This window comes from Haplochromis burtoni, unplaced genomic scaffold (genome assembly GCF_018398535.1).
Source record: "Haplochromis burtoni strain Fernald_Lab_line unplaced genomic scaffold, NCSU_Asbu1 Contig_106, whole genome shotgun sequence".
Lineage (NCBI taxonomy): Eukaryota > Metazoa > Chordata > Actinopteri > Cichliformes > Cichlidae > Haplochromis > Haplochromis burtoni.
The window spans coordinates 286049-303674 of record NW_024582467.1 but is presented as its reverse complement, the minus strand read 5'-3'; the positions used below and the strand labels follow the sequence as shown (position 1 = coordinate 303674).

General features: G+C 39.7%; 1 protein-coding gene across 2 annotated transcripts in view; it reads left to right on the top strand.

Annotated features, from left to right (window-relative positions):
• Window positions 1-2452: 2452 nt before the first annotated feature.
• The window catches only part of ppp1r1c (protein phosphatase 1, regulatory (inhibitor) subunit 1C), a 19055-nt gene continuing 3881 nt past the window's right edge, over window positions 2453-17626 (top strand). Inside the window, exons 1-6 of one of the 2 annotated variants that reach the window (XM_005935448.3) lie at window positions 2453-2615; window positions 4193-4250; window positions 8114-8151; window positions 8814-8868; window positions 12474-12677; window positions 14529-16588. In XM_005935448.3, the coding sequence (XP_005935510.1) occupies window positions 2535-2615; window positions 4193-4250; window positions 8114-8151; window positions 8814-8868; window positions 12474-12677; window positions 14529-14584 (492 nt within the window). In that variant the 5' untranslated portion in view covers window positions 2453-2534 and the 3' untranslated portion in view covers window positions 14585-16588. Of the gene's footprint in view, window positions 2616-4192; window positions 4251-8113; window positions 8152-8813; window positions 8869-12473; window positions 12678-14528; window positions 16589-17626 lie in introns of those variants that run through there. The other variant, XM_005935449.3, reaches the window with a different exon arrangement.

Sequence of the window (17626 nt, the reverse complement as noted above, 5' to 3'; positions counted from 1 at the left end):
ACACCACAACACATTCTTACGAAATTTCTTTCATCGGCATCAGTCAACATTTGTTTTATCCTTTATTCTGATTTTTATGTTGGGTTTATTATGGTAGTCTTGATAAATAACATCTCAGGTGGGAGTGATTATATCTCTCTCTCCCCCCAACCTGTGTTGTACCTTGTCCAGTCGTGAGAGCAGTCCCTTCTTACAAATGTCAGAAGAAGACTATTGCTAATAGTTTTTGTCATCAATGCGGCTGTTGGGTATGAAAGATGCCTATAGACAACATTTGCAACCCATTTCAAGAGCACCCCATTTTCATCTCTTGCCTACCAACGCCTTCTTGTTTCTGCCCCTTACTGGATATACTGGGACTCGAACTTAAGACTCTGGCTCTAAAGGCATGTAGTCCTACCACTATTCTATATCTATCTATAAATACATTATTTGGGTTGGTGTGGTTACCAAAGGTTTTGTAATGTGTATGGTGTTTTGTGGGTGAGAGTGAGACTGAGGGTTTTTAGCATATTTGATTATTTTATTCTACATCTATCTTGGATATTTATTATTATTCTTACAGTGGATAATATCATCTAAAAATTTGTTGTTTTTTTTTACTTTGGACCAAAACGAGTTGACTGATGGATACTGCATTGCTTAAATGGCTAAAAAGACCAAGATAAGATCGGCTCTTAGCGATCTGTCAGATGTTCTCATTTCTTTCCTTTTTCCTTAATGTATTCCATTATCCTCTCAAGTACTCACAGCAATTCTGGTAGAACATGTTACCCGTGATCTCACGTCATGCCCCGCACAGAGGAACTCGACTGTTACGAGGGTAAAATGCAGGTGCTTGTACGCTGCAGATAACACAACAGTCTTTTCTGTCTCACCTTCACAGAACAGCATTGGACGGTTTCCAAGTGCATGAAAAAACTAACAAGAGGCTCTTTGTATGATGCGTGTGTGGTTTGTTCCACCTACAGTAGCCACCAAGTTTCCAGATGTCTCCACTGGGACACACTGTTTCCACTATGGCTGCCAGCACACGCACAAACATGCACTGATGTCATTGATGGTAAAGGATGGCGTTTTTTCAGAGTTGGGGGTAGAACATGTAAATGCTGCAGATCTGCAGAGAACCAAAGGGGAGGATGACTTTTCTTCATCCCCGTTCTTCCTTTTTTTTTTACTCTTAACTTCCCTCAGTACATACAAAATGATTTTATACGTGCTTCTATAATCAAACACCAAAACTATAACTTCACCACACATTAAATGTATTATTTAAACTCGTGCATTTTCCTCTTATATTTCACCATTTAAAAATTACACAAACTAATGAAATCTTTCATTGGTGGCAAAACTCTGTATGCAGCAAAACGTTAGCATCTCATTAAGATTTTCTTTTCTTGGTTTCTAAATGAAAAGATGCAGACAGGTGACAAAATAAATGGAATAATTATTGTAGCAGCTTTATAAAATAAACATGTAACACCAGAACAGCTTCAGTGCAGCTTGGCATCAATTCTGTGGAGGCATAAAGCACAGCTTGTCGTTTTGTGTTTCAGTGATGGTTTAAAATAAAATTGGTCCAAAATCTCCCACGGGTGTTCTGCTGGGCTGAGATCTGGTGATTGTGAAGGTCACGGCAGATGATTCACGCCGTTTTCATCCTCATCCTCGTTTCCCATGGATGTCATCCTGAAAGAGACGACTCCCATCAGGGCAAAAATATTTCATTATGGAATAAATGCGATCCCTCAGAGCAGCTTTGCATCGATTTGCAGCAAACCTTCACTCTAGAGCACCCAAACCAAATGTAGCATAACAGATTCACCAGATATCCTCCCTGCAGGGGTCAAGGGTTTCAGGCTTTCCCTTTAAGTTGTCATCTATCTGTATACAAGCATTCTAAACTAATAAGGTGGCCATGATAGATATACCTGCAAAACCTCAGTGCTAGTATTTTCCTCCACCATGCCTAAGCAGAGCACGGCTGCAGATTCCTACTCATGTTGCTAAATTGAGAAAAAGTTACGATGGAGGCCTGTTGTTGCCATCTTTGGTCACATGGTCTTTTTCCATCATAAAATCAATGCCATACTCTTATAACTTTCAAGCGTAACAGACCTCAAATAGCATTGATCTGGGGCTAAATGTGGCCTCTAGTGGTGAAGTGAAAGCTGTAAATTGAAGCAGCTCAAGTGAACATGTGAGATCAGGCCAGGCACATCTGCACTCTATGAACAGAATAATATCATGAGATTGGAAATAATTGAGTAAATTTACTATTTCAGTAAATATCAGATGTTGTTTCGGAAAACACTGCACTGACTTGGCTGCTCTTCCCCCCCCCCGTCATTTTCTCTCTAGCTCTTCACATCTGTCAATTAGTGATAATGGACCACATCGGCCAAGAGGAGACCACTCCCACACTCCCTCTCTATTCCCTCCCTCCTTGACACACAAACACACACACACACACACACACACATCCACTCTCTCTCTCTCCCTCTGTCTTTCTTTCTATCTCTCAGTCAGTAATAATGGAGCCCAGCAGTCCAAAGAAGATCCAGTTCGCTGTGCCTCCGCTGCAGGGACAGCTTGACCCACAGGCTGCCGAACATGTGAGTGTATCCGAGCATGTGTGGGCCAAAGAGTTTGGCTCATGCATGTGAGAGCTGAATGGGGCTTTTATGTCCTGCGTGTGTTATCGGGAGTTTTTGGTGTGTGGGTGCAGAGCATGTGCGCAAGTCGGCATTATGAAAACGGCCATTTGTGTATCTAGCTGACAGCATGTGTATTTAATGGGTACGCTGTGTTTGAGCTGCAGTGCATGTGACACTTTTAAGTGCTTTGTTTTCACATCTGTTGGTCAGGCGTTTAAGTGCAGGAGATTTATGTGACTTTGAATAAATGATATGAAGAATTACAGAAAAAAATACACACTGAAATACCATTTAAATAATTTAACAGTGACTTATTTACTGTAACTTCCATAAACTTTTACATAGTGTATTTACTCCCATCTCTTCCAGGAATCAGAAATGCTTTTCCTTGTTTGTTTTACAAGTAGCTGATGACGGAAATCCCAAGAAATCTTGCTCACCTTTTCTTCTAGGTTACTTTGGTTCAAAGGCATTCATGGTAAAATGGGATAATTCTTACTAACTGACCGTTTCCTCAAATGTGGAGAAGCCTGGCAGAGGCACATTTTTTCTTTAGCTGATCCTGAGTGGCTCTAAGAGGAAGAAGCATAAGCTGCTTTTACAAACAAGCTTAACCGTCATATATCAGGGAGTTGCTGCTCTTTGCTTTTTCCTGACATCTTTATGGACTGTTTGAGGAAGTTGGTGATGAACAGTGACTGATTAGGGCCCCCCTGCATCTAATGTTGGGGGAGTGACTGCCTCAGAAAGTGTCAGCATTCCCACAAATCACAGATAAATTTCACAGATGGTTTTAAGAGATACCATCGCACCAACCTCTCCCTGTCAAATAAACAATGAACGACAGTGTGCATTTTTTGCTAGTGGCTATCTTTTTTTTTTTCCTGAAAAGCCACCTTCCAGTAAGGGTCAAGTGATCTTTTTAGTCATATAAGATTATAGACTGAATGCCCTTACTGTATAGTGTTTACTTCAATGTGCAGTTGTACACCCACAGGCTGGTTCTGAGCCAGGAAAACCCAGAAAACATGCACTGCAAGGGTTAGGGACTGTTGCCAAAGTGTCTGCACATTAAATCTTTGGGAATATAGACTACGAGTTGCATTTAAAAATGAGAAATTTGGATTTGAAATGTCCTCAATATTACACTCTTCCAAAGAATGAGGTAGAAAAATAAATATTAAGTCAGGCAGTTGTTAGTTTACTTTAGTTAGTTACTTTATCACAGCGTGGTTTGTGGGAAAGTTGTGCTTTAAACCTTGAATCAAGTAATAAAAGTTTAAGTAGCAGACTGTATTTTTAATATGCACTGAGGATCATAAACCCATAAACCTCACCCTGCTAATAAGAGTACACTGTTACGTTTACACAGATGCACAGCGTTGTGTTTCTTTACACTGCGATAGTCGGGACAGTTTGTTCCAGCTGGTATTTTTCATAAAGGTTTATTTGGACAATGGACTGAAGTTGGTGTTCCCAAAGCCAACGAATGATTTCAAGGGTTAATGATGAAAATGTGTGTGTGTTTACCTCAGATCCGCCGCAGAAGACCAACTCCTGCCACTCTGCAGATCTACAGACAACCTGGCACAGGTGAGACAGGGAAAGAGGAAATGAGAAAGGGTGAGAGGTAGAGTGGGAGACGGGCTGCTGAAAAGCAGCAGCTGTAATGGAACCTTTATTAGATTACTTTTGGTAAGTGATCTGAGTGTTTAGAGCGGGCTGATGGATGCCTGCAGAGTGTGTGTTTGTGCTCTAAGCTGTTATAAATCCCTCTACACGGGAACCGACTGATTGAATAATCACGCTGATTCCATTCTGTGAGCTCAGCTCTGAGGCTGGTCCCATTACAACTGCACTGAGCTCTGCAGGCGCCCGATTTGGTTTTAAGCTGCCATTTTGTCCATTTCTAAAGAAAGAAAAATCCCAAAAATGTTGCTTAAAAGGGAAAAAAAAAAGCCAGAGAGCGAGACAGACAGAAACAACTTCAGTATCTTCAACACACAGAGAGAAATATTCTCAGCAGAGGGCAGCCACAAATCATCTCCATCTTGCTGTGCATGATTGGCTATGCTATGCACAAAAAGAATCTAAAGCTCATGATTTTCAAGTCTTAGTTAAAGAAAGGACTGTTTTCATTTTTAAACCTTGGTTATTTTTCACTCCTTCCTCTTTATCTAGCAAATGACACTCAAAACACAACAGTGAGAGTCTTGAGAGAGTCTGCACATAATTCTAAATGTTTTATTGTCTGTGGTATAAACATGAATATTCTTTTTAATCTCACCATTTCCGTTAACCAATTATGACCTAAAACCACTTTAAATTTGTAGTTCTTCCTAATTTTCAGTCAGTTCACCCGACGGTCTGTAGGAGGAGAAGCAGCTGGCAGCTGTGAAAGCAAGAAGCAACCACATGCTTTCACATAAGGTCACTGGGACAGGAACTGCAGACCCAATGTTCTAAATTTGCTAATTAGTTTCAATATTTTTCCACTCTTTGAAATGATGGCAGATATTTTTCACATTAAGTAAAAAAAAAAAAACCCAAAACATTACTGTGGCTGCGGTCTGCAAGCCAAAGTGTTCTTACGCAAGGCACCCGACCCTGAGTTACTCCTGATGCATTCAGAGTGTCACTGTTAGATAGAAAACACTTCTGTGCTTGTATGAATGTGTGTGTGAATGGGTGAATTTGCCCTGTTACATAAGCGCTTTCAGTAGAGTAGAAAAGCAGAACTAGTCTATTTACCATTTACTGATTTCTACAGGAAATCATTTTGGTCTTAAAGTTGCATCTTTAATGTTGAAAATCCCCCAGAGCCAAAGGTCTCCGTGCTCTCAGCTTACAAGTGGTGTTTTTGAAACACACAGACACACATGTTTTTATATCTTAGTGAGGACATCTCTTCGACATAAAGCTTTCCGTATAGCTGCTTACCCTAACCATCAAAAATGAATGCCTAACCATAACCTAATTGTAACCCTGACACTAAAACCACATTTTGAGCCTCAAAAATCCCTTCAAACTCGTGAGGACGGGCATTTTGTCCCCATAGGTGACTGTTGGTCCCCACAAGTATAGTAGGACATCATCTGAAACACACTGAGCTGAGGTTTTTGAATCTCACAATCTATTTTGGCTGTATTAATTTTGTATGTTTGGAATTTCTTCTTATTGGCAGCAGCTGCCGAAAGACAACAACCAATAATGGACGTTAATGAGTCCAATATCTGTTACAGATCTCAGGTTATCAGTTCCACAGCAAATTGTAGTTCATGCTGACTTAATCTCATCAACTCTCTAAATGTGTATTAATCTAAAGATTAAAAACATCCCGGGCTAATAACCTGTTTTATTTTTCAACGATGAAAGTTTCAGCCCAAAGAAACTGAGAAGTTTTGGTGTAGATATTCATCTCTTGGCTGATGACATTTGTCAAGCAGCTGTTAAGACACTTGTTCCTTTGTTTAAGATAAGATAATCAATCACCTGCAGATGAAACATGGGTGCAGGGCCCTGAGGAGTCCCCGTTCCAGAGAATCTGAGAATCAGTGCTTGTTACAACTCCTGCACCATATCAAGGTCAGGTTACAAGCTGTGATGCACTGGTCAAACAATAAAGCTGTTCTTTATTATGCAAGTGTTACTGGAGTCTTTTAGATGTTCTTCTCTGTGCACCATGAAAGTAGGTGAAGTTGTGCCAGAAACCACTGTTGCATTTATTTAACATTTGTTAGTGAGTAAACCAAGTGATTAAAAATGATACAAAGCCAAAAGACTCCAAAGGACTGCAAAATGAGACAGAAGCAAACTTCAAAAAGGGGGAAAGGACTAGAATGAGATTCTAAACAGACCATAGAAGAAGAAAACACAAGAAATAAGCCTCTTTTCAGGAACCTGGGAGGAGTCAGGGCATTTCCAACACAGGAACCGGAGTCAAAATTAATTCTGGGAGAATTATTTTACAGTGAATTATTTAACCCACAAGTTTCAAAAGAGTCACTAATATTTTATAAAAATTTAGGAACTTTAGAAGTGGCGATTGCAGCTCTACTGTGTTTTCTCACAAACTTTTATACAGCCAGTCTTGTTTTTGCAAACAGGGAAATCGCCCCCTACTGGTCATTAATAGGGATGCAGGTTAAAAGCGCTGCGATCCAGAAGCTACTTTTGCACTTTCTGTGTTTATACCAAATCTGTCACAGTGGCCATCGTAACAGTCAGGCCATAATTTAAGATCTGGATACTACATCCATCTTTTGTATACAGTCTGTGGTTTCAATGAGCACGAGGACAAGTAAGCAGTGGTGGCCACCCGGAGAAATAAAATGTTATTTTCTAAATTGCACACAGACCTGCAGCCCTGACACAGACTGAGGACAGAGATGGAGTCAGCTGAGATGTAACACACATGTAGAAAGAGTCATTACTATTTTAGCTGAATAAACCTTTTCAGGCTTTGTGAGTGCAGTGGAAACACAAGCAAACAGCAGAATAGGAACCCTTTAGCTTCTTGTAACAGGTTCCTGGCACTAAAAGCTTTTGGTGCTTTGAGTGGGAATATAGCCGTTAAATCAAAGCAGACACAGAAATACAAAAAGCAGAAAAGTTGGAAGAATAACATGAAAAACTGCCAAGAGATGCAAATCAAGCAAAACAAGATGCACAACAGAAACAGATGTAAAGCAATAAAAAAAATACAGATCCCATTATTGACAAATAAAAATTATGCTTAAAAATGTATTATTTATACCATATTGATATTTCAACTCATCAATAATATCATAACGGTAACTGTTCTTTTTGTTAATTTGTGATTTAAGCTTTATGTGTTTGCCAAAAATAAAGAATGAAATAAAATAACTAATTCATTTCTCTACAGACAAAATTTTCTTTGGATAGTAATGACATGTTTTGACCACAGTAAAAATCTGACAGCCAAAAGTAGGTGCAGAAATAATAGAAAAAGATCCGAGCAGATGGTGAAGAAACAACCACAGAGACTCAAAACTGAATTGTTTTGCACCTTTGCACCTCCTCCAGTGTGGGTGTATTGTTACTGCATGCATACTGGGTGAGGGGCTTTTTACATGACCAGGGGCCTGTTCTCTCATAATACCTCCATGCCTGTATGGGCGATCAATACTGATTAACACGACCAGCACCAGTACATGTTGCACTGGGAAGCGTACAAACTGCAGCTGTGCTGTTTTTGAAGTGGATCACAGCATGGCTTCAGGCCACAGAGGAAGCCAAATTACAAAAACCCGCTACCCATTACCCATGTGGTGTGTACTAGCTGGCAGACCCCGTCCCCCATGAGAACTGTTAATGCCAGCATTCACACTACTGAGCTCGAAACCTGAAAGCAAAGAATCAAAAGAAAGAGGTGAGGTTATGGCAAATGGATTTAAGGATAAAGCTCACTTTCTGTTGTTTTATCTCTCCTGCAGATGTTGGAGATCAGAACAATGCCAGTGGAGACTCACAGGTTTGTATATATAGTTGTAAATGCACACAGATACAGGGAAAAGAGAAACTCAGCAACAGGTAAACATTTGTCAGATGAAAATAATAATCTTCTCTGTATAAGCAAATTTAAAAAAAAAAAGACCTCCACAATGTTAGCGACTGATAAAGTACTGCAAAACAACCTTTTAGTTACATTTCTTTTTCACATGACTGTAATCAGTCTCATCTATGACAGAAATGCAAAATATCTTTAAGGTTTTCAGTCATTTTATGAAAAAAGGAATTTAAAAATACTAACTATAAAAATTAGACAATCTTTGATAAATCTAGAAAAAAATCAAATTTTGATTTTGTATTACTGTATCCAACTATCACTTTAACATCATAGTGTAGATGAACTGGAGGCAACCACCCATTATAATGAAGTGAAGGTGTTTTTTTCATCCTTTTAAAAACATATTCATGGTTCGAACCATTTGACTGTTAGCCATGGTTCACTGCAAAAAATAATGTATTGATTATTGAATGAAAAACAATTATTGGAAGATTTTTATGATTAAAGATTCACAACAGCAGATAAATAGATATGTTTGGACTCCACTCAGTCATTTGACGGTTAGAGGAGAATTTTCATTTTGAACTTTTGTCACAAAGATGATTTTCTTTTCTTTTGCTCTGCAGGCTTCAGAGTCCTCTCAGAGGAAGCAGAGCACCTATGCCCCACCCTCCATGAAAGGTAAATGCACAGCTGGTTCCAGCCTCGTCTCCATTTAATTAAAAAACAACAACAACAACAACAAAAAAACCCCAAATGTGTACAATGTCTATAAAAAGCATAAAAGCTCAGTTTTCCCTCGAGGAGAGGATTATGAGGATTTATGTGGTGCATCACAAGCCCAAATGCTATCTATTGTTTTAAAAGCCACATTTTCCCTATAATTAAAACACCAACGAGATGCACCAGAAACAACAAAGACACCAAAATGTGCATTAAAACAATAATGAAAGACATGTAGCATCACTGATAGAAAAGCAAAGATTCTACATGTTTAAGGAGCTGCGACAGCGTTTGTCTTTGTAGTCTATGAAAAGGCACAGAAACAGAAATAAAAGCATCTACTGTTGATGGTTTTTTTATAAATCAATTACACATCTTTGACTCAGACGAGCTTAAAGTTCTGAATAATTAGCAACAGACTCTTTATTGTATCTCTTTGGCATCATCAAAATCAGTCTGATTTGAGGGAGACCGAGCCGACAATCCGCATGTTGTTAGAAAATGTTATCCAGCCAGCAATATTCAATAACTAACACATGATTTATAGTCAGAATAAAAGCTACAAACTTGTCCTTATGCGTGTATTTTCGTTCAGTCTATTGATTTTTTTTTTTCTACAAAATTTTGATACGATACCCTCTAATGTCTGCAGTGTCATTGCTTGCAGCTGTGTACACACTAGTCTCTTCCCTCCTCTCTTAAGTTTTGTGGTATCTGTATGTTCTGCCTTTAGGATGGAAGCTCTGCTTGTTTTACTTCACATATTTGTTGTTCTTAAGATTTCCTTTCTTTAGTCTGAGTTTTAGCCTTGTTTGTTCTTTAGCCTCTGGCCCTGTTTTTCCCAGCCTGTGATCTGATTTCCAGCTGGCAGCGTGACAGAGAGAAGATAGTCAGGGTTACTTCTAATGGCTCGTCTTTTTTCCTTTATTATCGCTCACAATATATATCCTGCCACAGCGGTGGGTGTTTATATTAAAGGGAATCAGGCAAATGTTTTTTAAAAAAGAAGAATCCTCTGTGGGCTCATTTTCAGACAGCTTTTTCTAGTCTTGGTTCGGGATGAGAGCACATGTCCTCAGGAAGATGGACACGGCTCTGGGCGTTCAAACTTCTACTTATGAGGAGAAGCCAATGACAAAATCTAGAGGAAGGGTGGCTTTAAAAGCAAAGAAAGGCAAAAGAACCTGGTTCAGACAGAAGACGATGAAGTAAGGGCCCCATTCATAACATGAATAAAAATGATTCTGAACTGTTAATCATGGAATTCTAGAGTCCAAGATTACAAAATTATGAAGGTGGAACTGAGCAGAAGAGGTCCTCTTTAAAGTATGGATGGATTAATAACCACTTATGTCAAATATAGTTCATAGAAATGCTGTACTCTAGGCCTAATAATAATCCCTCCATCAGCTCCTCACTCTGCTCTCTCCTCACTCATGAACAGGACTCAGAGATACGACCTAAACTCGTCTACTTAGGGCAGCAACTTGTCCCACTCTGGGCGATCGTGGCTCAAGAGTTGGGAGTTCGCCTTGTAATCGGAAGGTTGCCGGTTCGAGCCCCGGGTTGGACAGTCTCGGTCGTTGTGTCCTTGGGCAAGACACTTCACCCATTGCCTACTGGTGGTGGTCAGAGGGCCTGGTGGCGCCAGTGTCTGGCCTCGCCTCTGTCAGTGTGCCCCAGGGTGGCTGTGGCTACAATGTAGCTGTGTGTGTGGATGACTGGATCTGTAAAGCGTTACACAAATACAGGCCATTTACCATTTCACTCCACCCTTTTCCAACTGAGAACCATGGCCTCAGATTGTGAGGTGCCCATTCATTCCTGCCGCTTCATAATCGGCTGTGAATAATGGTCTGATGAATACTTTGATCAGAAACACAGATTTGCAGGGACTTAATTGTTTGAACAGATTCATTTGTCAACTCAGGCAGCGTCTCAGCTGTCGCCAGCAAAACAATGCAAAAAGCACCCGTCTGATGTCTTTTAGCATGACTTTCCTGTAGCAGTTTTTGTCATTTTGTTATCGTCGCTGGAGCTGAATAATTGATGAAACTATTATAGAGATTCCACATGGAAAGCAGGAATCAGAGGAAGTGATGCAACTGCTGCAGAACAGGAGAGGCTGATTGAGAAAAAAGAGGGGAAAAAAACACACTGGTGATTTTTTTATATCCGGGGAGCACGGACAACTCTGCTTTAGGAGCACGCAGAAAAAGGTATGTGTTTTAGGGGGGAAATTATAAAGAGGAAAGAAAAAGAACACAGCACATATAAGTCTGGGCAGAGAGTGCAGCACTGACTTGATTCCGGGAAGTGGAGACTGTAAAAGCTTTTCTTTTATTGATCCCAGCTGAGTGAGTGTGTATGTAAGACTAAGTGAAAGAGGGAGAGTGTGTGTGTGTGTGTGTGTGTGTGTGTGTGGTGTCTGGTGTGTGTGTGTGTTTGTTTGTGTGTGTGCATGTGTGTGTCTGTGTGTGTGACTAGTCTCTTTGAGAACTGCCTACCCTAAATCCATAGCAAGCATTTACATTTTGTTGGATAAGGAAAATTTTTTTATTTATAAATCTACTTCCCAGCGCGGTGTTTAATATGTTTTCTCTCACTGTCGTACTTTTTTTTAAAAAAAATATTATATTTCATTAAAGCCTCATCAGGCACACACTGTTGACAAAACAAAAACCTTTAATTCAAACAATAAACAATTTTTATCATTTTTAAATACACATTATAGTTTTAGTCTTCACTTTCTCAGGGTTTATTATTATTATTATCATCATTATTATTATTATTATTATTGTTATTATTATTAATACACTTTTAAGTTTTTAAGTTTAGTTCCAACTATATTAACCTTGATCTGTGTGTGATTCAGTATTATATTTGACAAACTTATAAAATACAAAAGTTCTTCCTTAACAGCCTAAACTTTTACAGTAAATCAGCAACTGCAAAAAATCTACAAGTGATAGTTTAAGGAGCTTGAAAAGAAAAAGCGTATGGATTTTTTTAGGTTTCTTGAAGACTTTTTACCTCTCACCCGAGAAGCTTCTTCAAATCTGAGAGCAATTGGTGGAGAGTCCCAGATTTTAAGACCTATGCGAATGTTCCCAGGAGGGTCATGGACCCCCTATTGATCCTCTACCTAATCACATGAGCCAAGGTGTGAAAATGGGTGTGGGTCACAATCAGTCCTTTAGAGATTTCTCTCTACCAATTGCTTTTAGAACTAAAGAAGCTTCTCGGATGATCTTCAAGAAACCTAAAAAGGTCCAGATGCTTTTGTTTCCAAGCTCCTTAGACTACATTCAACTGGATGACTGAGAACCTTCACAGACTTCTTCTACAAGTGATACATATTCCTCTGGTTTAACTCTGATGTTACTAGAAGCCCAATCTGTTTTGCTCTCCTTCAGTTTAACTTTTTGGTCTTCTAATTTGGTCCCTTTCATTTTCATTCTACAAATTCCTTTTTACTTTTGCTATCTTGAGCCGTTACTGCGCTAAAATGATGTGCCTGTAGTTGAAGTGTATCTCCACTAGAGGTGCTCTTCTCTCCTCAGAGCTTCAGCTGGGGGTGGAGCAACACCTTCTGGGGGCAGGGCTCTGTGAGACAGACAGCGAGCTCAGCCCAGTCACAGCAGAGCTCTATGTTACCGCTGCAATGTGGGGTAATCACAATGGGCCAGAGGAAGCCAATGGGAATGAGGCGAGTCTGCTGTTAGCCAATCAAGAGAGAGGAATGGCAGAGAGCAACAGTTCAGGGGGTAAAATATTTTTAGCTGGGCATACATAACACCAACTGGTCAGCAGTGTACTCCAAAAAAAACCCCAAACCAATCACTTTTGCCTAGTTGTTACACAATAATGACTTACTTTGACTTCAAGGTCAGCTAGTTTAGTGACTTCCATGCCAACTAAATGTTGGCAGAGTAAAATTGAAACCCAAAACACAGTTCTCATACCATAATCTGACTTTTTGGAGTAAACAGTTGGCCTTACACACACACACACACACACACACACACACACACACACACACACACACACACACACGCACGCACGTTCATTTCAAGACTAAATTATGATATTGTGAAGTTGCCAGCAGCAAAAGCCAGATTAAGTTGCATGCAAGTACTGCAGATAAAGTGTCATAAAATAAAATAACAAGAAACAAAATTATATTTGCATTGATGCACGGTATTAAATTGCTAACCTGAACACTTTCCACTGTTTTTAACGCTCACTTCACTACAAAGTAATTGTTTGTTATGACTTTTGTACCTTCAGGTGTAGGGATATTAAACAGCACAAACATTTGGCCAACACCGGTGAAGAAAGTTGTGTCACTTGAACCCGTGCAGATCTAGCTATGCTTGCATACGCAGAAACTATATCAGTGTCATTTATAGTACTGCATTGAATATAATAATAGGTATGGGCCTACAGGCCAGCAGATCCATGTTATTTTCCTTTCTAAATTAGGACCCATGTATTCAGGCCTGGTCAGACACTTGTGAGCAAGCTCCTCTCCAAGGTCAGGCTGAAGGGGGTAATTATCTTCTGAGCAAGCATGACCCATTATCCTCAGGAGATCCTCCAGGGGCCACAGACAGCATAGTTAGAAAAGGGGGGGATTCATGCTGAAAGCAGACTGTTGAAGTGCCTTTTTTAAATAAGACTGGCACCTCCTGCCTTGGAGAGAAGACTCAGGTATAGCTGGAGAGATTACGTGTCCCAACAGAAAGGCCACAGGATCCACTATGAGGAATATTACAGTGTTGGAGAAAGACATTTACAGTACTGTGCACTAAAGTACACTGAAACTGAACCTTGGATAGACGATAATGAGTGCATAGATGCAGTGCAAACAGTTTACTGATTAGCCCAAGGACAATATTTCCATGAAACAAACTGTAATGGGATGTAGTTGCATCGAGTTTGCTCATTAAAATAATAAACAAGCTCGCATTTTGCCAGTGCAAAAACATTTCAAAGTTGTGTTTGCACTCAGCTTTAAGTCTTCTCTCCTTCCTGTATAGCCATGAAATTAACTGTTGTTCAGGATTTATTAGCGGAGTTTTGCTTCTGACAGCAGAGTTATGCAGACACACCAGTGTATAAATTCAAACGACATCGATCACTACAGCAAAGATTCAATGCAGTACTATAAATTAAGCTCTAGTCTCTCAGCTGCCTGCTCTTATCAGCCACCGCAGCCTCGTCCTGAGAAAACCACCTCCCAGCAACGCACAGCAAACAGAAAGTCAGATACAAGCAGGTGAGGAAAGCTGAACATCGAGCAGCTAAAGAAGCAGATATTTTTCTTAGCTAGTCTATTAGAAAGGAAGAACTGCGAATGTAAACAGCTGCTGCGTTTACTCAAATCCTGAGTGTCCAAAATCTGCTATTTCTCTAAAATAATCACTGATGCACATACTCTAACCTTCACTGTATGCTCACATTTCCATGCTAACAGTCTGTGATTTGAAATTTGTTGAGAAGAGACTACTAACAGCACAACTCCTGTGTCTCCCTCTCTTATCTTCCTGTGGCTTTGCATGATATTCCACTCTTGTGCCTTCTTCCATCCTTCCTCTTCTCTTCCCATTTCTCAGATTTGTCATGTGACCACAAAAAGGAAGTGTCCAGTCCGGACTCTGTCTCCCGATAGCCACCTTTCATCTCCTCGTCTCTCAGTAACAGACTTTCCCCTTCATCTTTCTCACTGGTGTTCATCACATCCTATTAACACTCTGCTTCACTCTTATGCTACACCTATATGCAGTATGATTTGATTTGGTAGCAGCTCTCACGCGCTTTCATGCGCACACACATGCACATAAAAGATTTTAGCTGGCTGTACCAACTTTAAAAACTTTGGCTGTAAAAATAAAGATTATATTCAAGCACGTCTTTGTCCTACTTTCTCAAGACCGTTTAAAGAAACATACGTTTAGGCTGAAACATTTTTGCATTTGGGGTTTGGCTTCATGTTGAGTGTGGTTTTAAGCAACAGCACATTTTTTTCCTTCCTCAACAAAAAAACAAAAAACAAAATGTCTGACGATGTCTTATTGTCTCTCCTTTAAATATGAAGCCATGTGGGATACAGCAGAGCAGACTGAGACAACCATTAAGAGATTAAAGCATTTATATCTGCAGCGACGTGACTATCTGGAGATCAGCATCTGCACATCACTGCATTAACATGTGGAGTTGTAAAGGAGTGCTTGGTTTATGCAGCACGAGTCCTGGTGTTTTTAAATCCCAAGGCCGTGAGAGGGGGGAAATAAAAAAAAAAATCCACAGACAGGATGTGCTGTGAGAAGAAGTGGCTTTACTATCACAGGTGGTTAAATGCATCGTTATCTGGTTTATCTTTGAATCCTGCTTAAAACTGCATCCTGTCAAAAGTGGCAAAAGTTCAGGTTAGGCAGCTTAAAACTGCCTTCATAATGCAAAACTGAGTTAGGAGTTTTAGTTCAAAAGTCAAAATTTCCAGAAAACCTGACATTTTGACTCATGGATGGAAAAAAGAACAAGAGAAAAAAAGGACTTTTTATATATAAATATTTAGCATCTTATAATAATGTCACACTATTAAGTATTATACAGTATTATAAGTACAGATATATCATTATGACAATGGTTATGATTATTATTAGCAGTGATGCCTTTACACGGTGTAACAGTAACAGATGGATAAACAAGTCTGTATTTATAAATGGGAATACTAAGGAGGACTATGATAACTGTACGGTATCAGCAAGCGCTACCAAATACTTTTGTGTGTTCATCATTTTTATTTTTTGTCCTCCAGTTAATGAGAATTAGGAGAAAAACTCAAAGGTCTTCATCAATTACTGTGATCTCACCAGGTTAACTCTTTCCTTGCACTTCTTATTCATGGACATAATGGCAAAATTCATATTTTCCACTTTTAAAAATCTAAGAATTCCCATTTGGTGTTCGGAAGGGTTGATGGTGGAACAAATCACTTCACTCTCACAAAAGCAGCCCAATGTGGCACACACATCTCAGATTTTCACACTTCATTTGTGTTATTAATACACAGTCCATCGTTAGGTGGTTGCTAGGCGGATTGTGAAGTAGTCAAATAGTTAACGTCACGATATACTGTGTATATAAAAGGCTTGTTGATATAAGTGCATGTTACAGTCATGCAATTAAAATCATAATATGCTTTTACAAGGTGTTATAGGAGCACGAGCTACAAATGTGTAATTTTGGGAAGCATGATGATGTCATCATATGGGGTGGAAGATGTACCTGTGCGCCAGATCATGTAGGAGGAGTTTACAAACAGATTTTTGTATCATTGTAAGACCTTTTTTTTTTTTTTTTTTTTTTAAATGTACTGACTTTTTTGGAGGCACTGACCACAGTGTCTGTCACGTTTTTAAAACCTGGTTTCTTGGTTACTGTTGCAAAGCTTTATCTAGAAAAAGTATGTGTCACAGATGTTTCTGACTACTACTGAAACCCAACACATTATCTACAAACTTGTGCTGACAATTCATGTCCATGAACACAAATAACTATTTCAGATTCTGCGTGGACAGCAGGGTGTTTCATTATAAGCCATAATTGCAGTGTCAATACCTTTCCTGCTCTCACCTGTAGTTTGGGTTTGGTCATCTCGCCGTGCTTCTCTTTTCAGCTCCGTCTCCTCACCCTCCAGCTGCAGCTGACAGCTGCCCCTCCTGATTCTGCCAGAGGTCTCTTCCTGTTCTGGGCAAACATTTCAACTCTGAATAACCATCAGCTTTTCCCAAAGTTTATCTTGGTTGATTTACAGTTCAAAATAAAAGTTGTGCTGATGTCAGACATGTGACCTTACAGCTGGCTCAGTGTCATTTAAACCACTGCCTTGATAAGACTCAAACAAGAATTAATTTATGTTATTATTCTATTGATTTGAGAAAAAAATATTTTAAAATGAGAGAAGAGTAAAAATGCTAAGAAATAAACATAAAAGTCTGACTGAGCTCTTACTCTGATTTCAGTTTCTAATCTCACAATTAAAGGCTCGCTTCACACGTCCATGATGCTGACACTGTTGACAATGAGTAAAGATTGTAAAGAAGCTACACGTATGAGCACACATCAAACAGAATTATCCTTATAGGGGGGAAGAAAACAACACTAAAAGTTCTTGCTGCATTTACCGTCTGATACGATAAGGCTGTAGTTGTGTTTGGATGTTTACCTCTCATTTTCCAGTGTAGTACAGTGTTCTCCTTTAATAACTTCTAACTGCTAGAAAACTAAAAGTTGGATGCTGCCCATCAAACCTAAACTCTTGTACTCGTGCAGCTCATGGAGGAGTCGGGTGGGAGCTTACAGGGCTGAGGAATAACTGCATAACAGGCATGAAAAAAATAGTTTAAACAGAAAATACTTGGACATCTTTGCCTTTTTGATCCACTAAGGGAGATCGTGGCTCAAGAGTTGGGAGTTCGCCTTGTAATCGGAAGGTTGCCGGTTCGAGCCCCGGGTTGGACAGTCTCCGTCGTTGTCTCCTTGGGCAAGACACTTCACCTACTGCCTACTGGTGGTAGTCAGAGGGCCCAGTGGCGCCAGTGTCTGGCAGCCTCGCCTCTGTCAGTGCACCCCAGGTTCGCTTATGAAGCGCCTTGAGGCGACTGTGGTGGTCAATCGTGGCTCAAGAGTTGGCAGTTCATCTTGTAAT